This window comes from Lontra canadensis, unplaced genomic scaffold, assembly GCF_010015895.1.
Source record: "Lontra canadensis isolate GAN:19392208 unplaced genomic scaffold, GSC_riverotter_1.0 scaffold129, whole genome shotgun sequence".
Taxonomy (NCBI): Eukaryota; Metazoa; Chordata; class Mammalia; order Carnivora; family Mustelidae; genus Lontra; species Lontra canadensis.
The window spans coordinates 262206-273372 of NW_022631123.1; the positions used below are offsets into that span (position 1 = coordinate 262206).

Genomic DNA, 11167 nt, shown 5'->3' on the forward strand with positions numbered 1-11167 from the left:
AGCCTGCCGACGGAGCCTGAAATTGTTTTTTTCATTCCATAAGTAGAGGTGCAAATGTCTCCTGGGAGAGGGCCCAAGGGTTCACTCCAAAATATATCAGCTGCATTTTGAAAAACTGACAGAAGCTTATCAATACCCTGGACAGAGCAATTACCCAGCATTTTTAAATTTGCAGCTGTTTTTACCAGCCGTTCTAAATATTTGTGCATGGTCAATAAAGTTGTGGGGACACCTCTGCCTGACTAGGGTCAGGAACAGACAGATAAATGAGGAGAAGGATTCTAGGCTACAGAGCACCTAGGAGGGTAGACACACAATGGGGCTGTTTCACGCTATTCCAAGTGACAAAATGATAATGGCAGCCACTTAATGAGCATCTGCTAGGTTTGGGTACTTTACGTGGGAGAGGGATTGGGGGGAGGGTAAGGAACTTGCCCAAAGCAATGAAATTCCAGAACTGGAATGCAAGCCTGATTGCTGAGCCCTGGCTTTTCTCTCCCACAACTTCTCTGAAAGTTTCTCCCGTGGAAGAGCAAGTGTCCCAGTGAGAAGCTGCGGGAGTTAGTGTTGGGTATGGAAGATGTCACTCTGAAAGCCAAGGTGCTAGAGGGAGAAAGCAGAGAATACGATCTGGAACAGGGCTGGGAGGGAAGTCAATCTCTGAACTGCAGTAGTGTGGTCTGCCATTTATCACTCTTACAAGAATAATATACATTCTTTGTAGAAGCGTTAGAAACAATGGAAAAATCGAGGAAAATATTTCCATGGACCAGAAAATACTGTTAATACTTTTTATGCTGGATCTTTTCAGTCTTTGGTTCGGTGGACATCTTTTTTTCTTTTCTTTTCTTTACAGGATGGGACTTTTTTTTTTTTAACTTACTAATATCAGATAAACATTTTCCCACATTATTAAAATTCTCCTACAAATCACTTTTAATGCCTGCATGGTACTCTAGATTAGAGAAAGTGAAAGCATTAGAACCTAGCTGGTCTGGGGTCAAATTCCAGCTCTGCCATTTCCTGGCCACGTGACAAAACTCTCAGTTACTCCTTCACCCCCCACGGGGATAATAATAAAACCTCCTCCTACGTATGTTGGGATGATTACCTGAGAACAGGAACTGAAAGCCCTTATCACAGTACTGTATAAATGTTAAGTGTTATTTTAAAAAGTTAACTGTTATCATTTCTGGAATTTATTTAACCAATTCCCCATTCTCCAACATTTGTTTTTTTTTCAGGTTTTCAAAATCATGAATAAGAAGCAATGAGCACGGTTATGGAAAAAATCTTTGTGTTCCTCAGTAATTATGTCTTGATGTGAAATGACTGGATCAAGAAGTATGCAAAATTTGCATGTATTCGATGCATACCGTCAAACTATTCTTCAGGAGATGTGTATTGATTTATAATTACTTTGATGACCCCTTGAACGAAGCTGGCTATGAGATCAGGAGTTGATGATGAGCTATGAGTCAGGAACCAAGGAACAAGCCACATTGGAACACTAGCCTCAGAATGGGAGACCTGCCAAGTCCCAAGGAGACCTGCTGACCTCTCCTCTTTTGACCTCAGGATACCTGCCACAGGCATAGATGTGAGAGAAGGTGAGGGGCACTGGCTGGCACTGAATTCAAGGAGAGATGGACAGAATGGATTGGAAGATATTGGAAAGGGCCTTGGCAGATCAGTAAAAGTAACTTTACTGTGTTAGTAATCACTGCCGAGTGTTATTTATACATTTTAATTTAGGTGCTGCCTTAAAGTTGTAATGAACTCATGTTAATAGCATATATATATGATTTTGTGGTATGTAGAATACATTGAAATTTCACACTCTGATTTTCCTTTATTTACTTCTAATGTTCTTAAGTAGAAATGATGGCAATAGGTAGTAGGGTATTTCAAGGTCTTTTAATCCACAAATTAAACTTGGCCATTTTATTGGTCCTCCAATTTTAGTTTTCAATTTTATTGGTCCCTGGAATCCATATGCCTAGAAGCTAATGCCCAGGAGACATATAATCCAGTCTTTAAACCTTCATTTATCCAACCAACATTCAGTGAGTGGCTGACTATTGCATATAAGATATATAGGAATTCTTCCTTTGACTCAAAGAGCTTGTGGTCTTTGGGTCCCATGTTGTAAGCTGTCACACCATTGGCTCTGGGGGGTGACAGGTTGTCAGGGAAGAGAGGTGAAGAGGGCATGGGGGTCACAGTCCATCACAGGGTCCTTGACTTTTCTTAATATGGAAGCCACTTCTTCTTTTAGAAATTGTTTAACTCATTATTCAATATTGGAGCCCTTGGGGAAATAAAATTCGCTGTAACAAACACCTCCTCACAGTGGCAGAATACATATTTCAGAAATTAAAAGACAAATCTGGGAGAGGAGTAGAGCTGAAATATCCCAGGCACCGAGATATATAACTGTGCATGGGAGAAATTTTCTATAGGTTTTAAAAATATATTTATTAAGCCATTGTTTGGTTTAAGACACCCAAAGGAAGGAAAAACAGTGTCTAATTTACAAGACATGACAGCTATAAACCCTTTAACATTCACAAAAAACTTAAGTAAAAAGAATCACAAATCAAAATATTATTAGTGACATTTATGACACATTGTAACAATACACATCAACAAAGCTGTAAATTCTATAATACCTAGAATACCGCAGGTGTCTGAAATATGAGACGATGCTATTTGGGTATGTTTATATGAGCAAGGGCTCTCCAGTAGCCTAAACCTGCAGTGCTCCAAGTGTTAGCTGTGAATGTTTTTGTGGTTTGAGCCAGAGAAATGTTTGGATTGGAGATGTTAAAAATCATAGAAAACCTTTCAAACTGTTCTCTTCATACTGGGGAGAGAGGTTGGGCATGGGGAGTCTTGTTTTGGGAGAAACATCTGTAAAGTTTCGGCAGAACCTTCTGAGCAGTTACATGAAGCATGTTTTCTGTGGGCTTCACTGTTTTGCCAGTTTGGTGGTTAGTTGAGAGCCCCTTGTGTAATGAGTATACTATGTCATAGCATAAAATAGTAACTGGAAATCTAGCAAATATCCAGGCAACTGGAAGGGCCATAAACCAGGAAGCTTTTTTTTTTTTTTTTTTAAAGGATGATAATTCTCTCAACCAATATGGCTAGCTTCCAACACCCAGCAAGAGTTTGCATTAAAAAGGAAAAATACAAAATAAGCCTAATGCAAACTTTCTCCCTCACCTTTTTCAAACTCAGATGATTGCCAAGAATCAACATAATTGAATTCATTTAATATGAATAAATAAGTGAGCTGAAAGGGGCCCGCGCTCGCCACCAGCACATCACTTTCTGCCAATTTTGACTGACAGCTCATTCTCTAGATAAAAATTGTGTTATCAACTCACTGAATTAACATGCTTTAATAATCATCTAGTTAAGTTATAACTGGAGAGATCCTGGCCAGTGATGCAATTTAAATTGCAAAGAAATCAGAGGAGGATCATTGGATACACATTATTTTTATCTTTAATGATGTTATTTACATTAGATACAGTGTTTCTGAAAGCAGAAAGCTCTATTCTCATTTAGACAATGTGAAAAAAAACTTTGATGTATGTATATATGTATGTCACATTTTAAAGATGTACATAATGTTTCTTAAAAGACAAGTGAATCTTTTCAGGCACCAGTCTTGCAAAAAATCTCACAGATCATTTTTTTTAACTATATACAAGTATATCAATAAATGAAAAACAGCAAAAAAAAATTATAGCTAAATTGTAATGGTTTCAGCCTCTTAAGAAAAGCATTAGAGTGGAAAAAGCTGGAGTTTCAGGTCAAACCCCATCGTGATGACCTTCACTACAATAAAAAGTTGCCTATAAAGAATTAGTTTCCAAGTCTGACGAGTCACTGAAAGTGTTTCTAAATGTCATTGCCAAAAAACTATGATTTTAAATCATCCATGGCAAGAATGTTTTCTTTAAAGAAATTACTGAAAATTTCGTACTCATATAACAGTCACCTTTGTATAATGAAAAAGACCCTACCCCTGATTCTGTGACCTGGGGTCAGGTGTGGTGGCAGATATCTCATTGCTGATATTACCAGGAAAATGGAAACATGAATTACAAATGAAACCAATTCCTTTACTTTCTTCACATTAACAAAGCAAGCTGTGAGAGTGTCTTTATCACTGGCAGACATGCTAATCACATCTACAAATTTGACTGGTTTGTGTAGGAACAGCCCATTTTAAATTTTGAGCCAAATACACAACCATCCAGGGGAGATGAATAGACAGCCCTTAAAATGCTGGAGCATCATTTGATCCATGGTCAACTGGAGATGTTTCTTTCATAACCTAAAGTATTTATTATTACCTACTGCATCATAACACAGAAGTGATCATGAGCTCATTAAAGATAAAATCCTTGGCTCATTAGTCTCTAGAGCTTAGAACGTAGCAAGCAGATACTAACTGCTTGTGAAATGATGGACTTTCAGAAACAATCTTCCTCCTTGTAAGTTCTTCTTTTCCCTGAGTCTTAAACATTTAGGATGACACAAAGATGTTACAAAGAATAAAAAGGCAATGATGGGAGGGCGAAGTCAAGATCCATTTCTCTAAATATTATCTCTGAGTTCTCTCATCAACACCAGTAAAGGACATTGGTGTCCTTGCTATGTAAACTATGCCCCATAACTGATTTAGGCTGAAACTTTAGACCTGAACTCACCAGAAAGGGGAGACCATTAAATAGGCAGGCAACTAACTGAAAGTTAGGTTTGGTTTTCTCCAAAACAACCAACTGTCTGATGGAAATCAAGCCTTCTTTGCTTGTTTTCTCTCAGGTAGGATATACTTGTAGACAAAAACTCTAAGATTTCAGGAAAGTGAATTACCTCTTTGGGATTTGCTGGGCTCTATTTAAGACAATAATGCTGAATGACCTAATTAGTATTTCACAGGCTTAAATGAATGAGAGCATTTTTTTAAAATGTTGATCCCAGGGCACCTGGGTGGCTCAGAGGGTTAAGCCTCTGCCTTCAGCTCAGGTCATGATCTCAGGGTCCTGGGATCAAGCCCTGTGTCAGGCTCTCTGTTCAGTGGGAGCCTGCTTCTTCCTCTCTCTCTCTTTGCCTACTTGTGATCTCTGTCTGTCAAATAAATAAGTAAAATCTTTAAAACAATGTTGATGCCTTCCCAAGAATCAACCAAATAAACAATTTGCTAAAGTTCTGAATTCAAATTAACTGGATAGTGCAGTTTTAGTGTCAGGAAGGATTTCGAACATACCTTCCCCCAGAAATCTAATTATGATTACGTTTTTCATTTTTCTAATATAGTCAATTATTTATGCATAATAATCTTTATTTTTGGTAGAGGAGAAAAATCAATCTTGGTAATAATCTCCCCAGCTGGTACATTCAGTTCCATAGTTGAACCAATAACTTATGTAGGGATTCCTTGTCTGACTTAATAGTGTACAGGATTGTGAAGAAATCATTTTTAGAACAATATGTTTAATAAAGCAAAAAGTTGACTATGGGGGGAGCAAGGTCAATAGGAAAGAAAATTTTAGTTTTATGACCAAAACGTTCAACATTTAGTTGGAGGTGTCTAATCATTCATAAGTATGATTCAGAAGGAGACTGGGTATATAAGTAAACATATCCATCAGATAAGCAGGGGGATGTAAATAGCAAAACTAATTTGGACACAGGACATGGCATAGGCATTTTGAAATAAATGGCTATAATATTTTTAAAAGTTTTGAATATCAATAAGCAGTAGCATTTAAGGAATTCTGAACTTTTCACCATTTGAAAAATGTCTATGTTCACTAAGTTCTTGTAAGCTTTCGAGAGTAAGTTATAAATTATCCCTTTACTCACAAAGCGAAGCCTTATGGTTGGCTTAAGCATTTTTGTTAAGCCAAATAAGGCAGTTTGTGATTTTCTATAATTTTTATAAAGTCTCATTTCCTGAATATTAACACCTATAATTCAACCTAATTTAAAAATTCGTCTTATGTTTCATATCCATTTTCTTCAGAGCATGAAGAGCAGGGCATTTAGGTGTAATTTTGAAGATTTATCACGCTAACATCCTACTACGTTCACTATAAAGAACATTTCAGGGAATGAGTTTTATTTGTAAACATTTTTATAAGATTAACAATAATTTTACATATACTCTAGAATTACACTGTCCACTATGGTAACCATTAGTCACGTTTGGCTGTTGAACACTTGAAAGGTGACTTGTGCAACTTGAAGAACTGAATTTTTTATTTTAACTCATTTTAAATTTAAAGAATTATAATAGTGATTTTAGTTATGGAAAAACTTTTAGGTGTGTTTAGACAACTTAGACTCATGAATCTACTTTCTCATCGGCAAATTTTACAAAACCTAAATCCATTAAGTATAAGTGGTGAAAACTTCAAATCCAGATAAGGTGTGCTGCAAATATAAAGAACATATCAGAGGCTCTGTACCCAAAAGAAGGAAGGTAAAATTCTCATTAATAAGCTTTATATTGACTACTTAGGTGCCTTGCATTATATTTCTCTTGGACAGCACTGATCTGGAGCTATATGAAAATTTCTAGTATTTAAAAGTTATGTTTTAAATGTTTTCTTTTAATGTCATTCTTTTAATCAAAATTTGTTATCATTATGAAAAAGTAAATCAGATTTAGTATTTACTCAGTAAGAAGTGCCCTAATCGTTCTCTCTGCCCATCCTCCTTTCTCCAAATTGCAGAATCCTTGCTAGCACCAACAGCAGAATGCAAAATCATAAGACAGTGAATATGCAGGAATAGTATATGAGAGCACTGATGAGTGTGCAATCAATCCAACTGTTCACACACTACAAGTTCCATCTTTTCTTTCTTCCCAATTGTTTCCAGAGCTGTGTGTTCCTAATTCCAAAATTAACCATCAACTTCTTCCCAAGTTCTGCTGTGCTATGGCTTCTGGTTCAGTATAAGCGATGACTTTGCTCAGCAATGTGCATGGTCATGTATTAATACTAGATTCTGTCCAGGCCCGAGAGCTTTCATCCTTCAGAGTGGAGAGCTTCCTCTGGGAGAAGGGTTCAAATCCCAGAAGCTTGAACACCGCCACCCGGTACTTCTTGGACATAATGTTGTACAGAATGGGATTGATGGCAGCACTGAGGTAGAAGAGGACAAAGGATACCAGGTTGCAGTATTGGCTGATCTGAGCAATCTCCAAGGAGCCAGGCTCGAAGGACTTGGAAAATAAATATCGCCCTACATGGAAGGGCAGCCAGCAGAGGATGAAAGCAAACACCACGACAGCTAAAAGGACAACAGGAGAGAGAGTGTGAGCTCAAGAAATGTCATAGCAAGTCACATTCTATTTTGAAGCCATGGTTTTGTTTTATGTATAGTATCACCGTTGACTTCAGAGAAACATTATGTTCTGCTTGTCCCTATTTCTACTTTTTACCAAGATTGGGTCTGTCTGTACTAACAGTTCATCCATTTTCATTGAGCTTCCTAATCATTTCTACTTAACAACTATTTGAGTGGTTTTTATGACTAGACTGACATATTGACTCAACAATTTATTCACAATAGTCCCCATTTCACCTGTGCCAGATACTACCAAACAAATATGAAGTACAGGGCCATACTCAACCACAGCTACGTAGCAGAGTTTCCTGCGGGCTCAGATTCCTTGTATATAATACACACTTGTAAAATTAGGATCCTTAGGAAGGAGACCAGGACAACTGCTTTTCTCTTTTATTTTTTCTTCTTAAAAGTTTCACAAAAGACTGAATATGCAGTCAGGATGGAGAGTCACTGAAATGCATGATACCTTGCCACCTATGGTAGACATAAGTAAGTTATAAAAGACCATAAAACCCACTAATATTAATTATTATCCATCTGAGTCTTCATTTTACGCAGGGAAGAGAATTTTTGTCCAAGCCCTCTGAATTTCTAGACAAGTTTTTAAAATGCAGAAATCAAAGGAAAATAGCAGAAAATAATACTTCAGTCCTTGTACCATTTTAGCGATTCCCTTCATAAGGTCAAGGCAAAAGAAAATTAACATCGGTGTTGAGACACCAGCGAGGACGATGAACAGCTTAAAAATAAAATTGGAGGAGATTATTAAACTTATTCTCAAAACTAAGTTGCATAGTAACAACTGTTGGCCACCATAGCAACAGGAATATTAGAATTCCCAGGAGGGCACTAGCATGTTTACAATCTTTTAGTCATGTTGTGAGAATCACTGGTCTAGCAAATAAAAATTTTTTTGCATTCTTTGAAAAAGCTGTATCATCTTAATATACAAGATTCCAGGAGCTGTAAAATTTACAAATACAAAAAATCAACCTAGAATGACTTCTAAGAAGCACTAACTAAGCAAATAAATACAAAATGTTGGACTATAATGAAGAATAATAAAATGTACAGAATCTGGCTTTGAAAAAGCCAATAGAATTAATGTTTTGCATGGATATGAACACATTTTGTATTACTTCACTTGTCCATTAAACTTGTGTAGCAAATATGCAGATATGCAGTACACTCCAGTCATGATGCTGCACCTAGATGTTTTTTGAAGGACCATTTAGGGAGGGATAGGAAGTCCTGTCAGCTTACAAAGTCTTTTTCTTTTTTCTCATGTTGGGAGAAGCCTACCTATCTCAGTTATCCTGTATTATCCTGGACTATCCTACAGGCAGAAACAGGGGGTCATGAAAATAAATGGAGACTCTAGCAGGGATTTGTCATTGACTTCTTTTCAAAGCTATATAAACAGCAGCAGGGTAAACAGAAGGAATGCAATTATCTGGGGAAAAATGCAGGTCAGAAAGCACACCACAATGCTGAAAGAAGGGTGAATCATCTCTGGCAGAATTATCCACATTGATCATATCTTTGGTTCAATTTACCACCAAATGCTTTCTAGATCCAATGGCTACTCCTCCCCCAAGCCCATGCCTGTTTTTGTCATGCAACTTAGGTATCCACAAATTGAGGCAGGAAGCTCTACCTTGCCTTTAACACTTAAAGACTACAGTAGACTTTTATGAAGTATCTCAGTTTTGAAGCAATGTCTCTGGGTTGATAAAACTCACGGGAAATATAAAGGTGGGAGGGGACACCTTTCCCTGAAAAAGGAGAAATCAGAAGAAAAAGACACTAAGAAGTAGAGAGGAAAAGAGAGTGAAAACAGTGATAAAGGGGATGGGGGAAGACAGATAAAGAGAGAAACAGCAACAAACAAACCAACAAACAAAAACCAACACACACACACACACACACACACACACACACACGGGGGTGAGGGTTGGCATACACCACGGAGAAACTGAGAAACCAGAGAGCAAGCTCAAGACAGAAACTGATAAAGACATGCAGATAGAGACCGAGAAGAACAGGGGAAGGAGGTAGAGGTTCAGGGAGAAGGGGAAAGGAGGGAAGGCAAAGGGAGACGGGAGAACCCGGGAGAGCGCGGCCGAGGGCGCACTGAGACCCACCCAGCATTTTCACGGTTTGCTTGTGGTTCTGGTCCCTTAGCGAGGCTCCCACGGCCGCCTCGCCCCGCTTTCTTCGCCACAGCTTCCTGCCGATGAGGCTGTAGAGCACAGTGAGGCAGAAGACGGGCAGGAAGAAGAAGACGCTGGATACCCACACCATGACGGTGAGCAGTCCAGAGCGCACGGCGAACTCGGTGGCGCGACACTCGTTAGTGTCCCGAGGATCGGTGCCGTTCTCGTGCTCCACCCCGACCAGCACGAAGATGGGCCCGGCGCTGCAGAAGGCCACGGCCCAGATGACCAGGATGACCAGCTTCACCCGGCCCTTGGTGACTACCACCTTGGCCCGCAGTGGGAAGCAGATGGCGAAGTAGCGCTCGACGCTCAGCGCGGTAATGGTGAGCACCGTGGCGTAGGTGCAGCTCTCGCTGACGAACTGGAAGAGTTTGCAGAGCAGGTCGCCGAAGTTCCAGGGCCGGTACTGCCACAGGCGGACTAGGTCGAGGGGCATGCAGAGGAAGATAAGTAGGTCGGAGAAGGCCATGCTGGACAGGTAGAGGTTGGTGGTGGTGCGCAGCTCGCGGAAGCGCGACACCACTAGCATGGTGAGCAGGTTGCCCGCGATGCCCACCACAAAGAGTGCCACGCAGGTGGCGGTGACGCCGGCCAGCAGTGGCGCGGGGAAGAGCGGCAGGGGCTCGTCGGTCAGGGAGTCGTTGTCGGCGGGAGCGTCCCAGCCCAGGTCCGGCAGCGTGAGGTTGTACCCGGGCTCCTCGCTCGGCGTCGCGTTCCACATGCTGCTGCCTCGGCTTAACTGGTTCTGGGATGCGACTGCGCTCAGAAGCTGGCCGCGGCGGCCTCAGAAGGTCCCCTTAGGCGCGGGAGAGTGCGAACGAGGAGCCGCCGCTGGGTCGCAGGGAGGATGCTTGGAGAGGAAAGAGAGGAAAGTGAGAGGCAGAAGCTTAGGGAGAAAGTGAGATTGAGAGCTTGGGGCGAAAAGGGGGGAAGGGAGGGACACACAGAGACACACGCACACATGCACACGCACGCACTGGTGGTGAGGACAGAGTGACCCACCGGTCTTTCTGGCACCTCTATTTTTACCCAAGATCTCACCCAAACTAGCCCCTAGCTGCCCGGTACTCATGTACCTGTCACCGGGGCAGCCCCGCCAGTCCTGGCTCGCCCGCGCCTGCCTCTTGCTCCAGCCGCATCTCGCAGTTCCTAAAGTGTCCTGGCGCGTGGCCGCCTCGGAGACCCCGCACTGCGAAATGAGAGAGAAAGGAGCTCTCTTTCCAGCCTTGAGCGCTGTCTGTTAGTGTGGTCCAGAAGGGCAGGTCACACCCGGAGGTGGGGGCGGGGATGGTGGGAGTGGCGGGAAGAACAAGGTCTTCAGTTGCCAGAACCCGAGTTCGTCCTCAAAAAGGAGTAAGAGTTTTTAATGGACCTGGTGGAGAGAGGAAGCAACCGTGCCCCACCCGACTTGCAGAAGGGCGAGAGGACGGGGAATAAAGGATCCAGTGTTTGTATGCTGACCTGAGATGAGACCGGTGCACACCTGGGAAGAACCTCGGGCAGTTCTAGAACCTTTGGTCGTTTTAACAAAGAGAAACAGGCTCAGAGTCGTGTGGCCACTTGTCCAA

The 11167-nt window shown here is 41.1% G+C and overlaps 1 protein-coding gene across 1 annotated transcript; it reads right to left on the reverse strand.

Annotated features, from left to right (window-relative positions):
- Window positions 1-6885: 6885 nt before the first annotated feature.
- GHSR (growth hormone secretagogue receptor) lies at window positions 6886-10320 on the reverse strand. The gene is made up of 2 exons (XM_032842385.1): window positions 9525-10320; window positions 6886-7320 (listed from the first exon to the last, which is right to left on the reverse strand). Exons 1-2 carry the CDS (start codon window positions 10318-10320, stop codon window positions 7016-7018), a joined length of 1101 nt encoding a protein of 366 aa, XP_032698276.1. The 3' UTR covers window positions 6886-7015.
- Window positions 10321-11167: the final 847 nt, after the last annotated feature.

Bases quoted from the DNA above. Each gene is read 5' to 3' on its own strand.
- GHSR (XM_032842385.1), bottom strand. From the start codon at position 10,320: ATGTGGAACGCGACGCCGAGCGAGGAGCCCGGGTACAACCTCACGCTG. The intron at 7,321-9,524 runs GTGGGTCTCAGT...TTGTCCTTTTAG, and splicing joins GCAAACCGTGAAAATGCTGG to CTGTCGTGGTGTTTGCTTTC.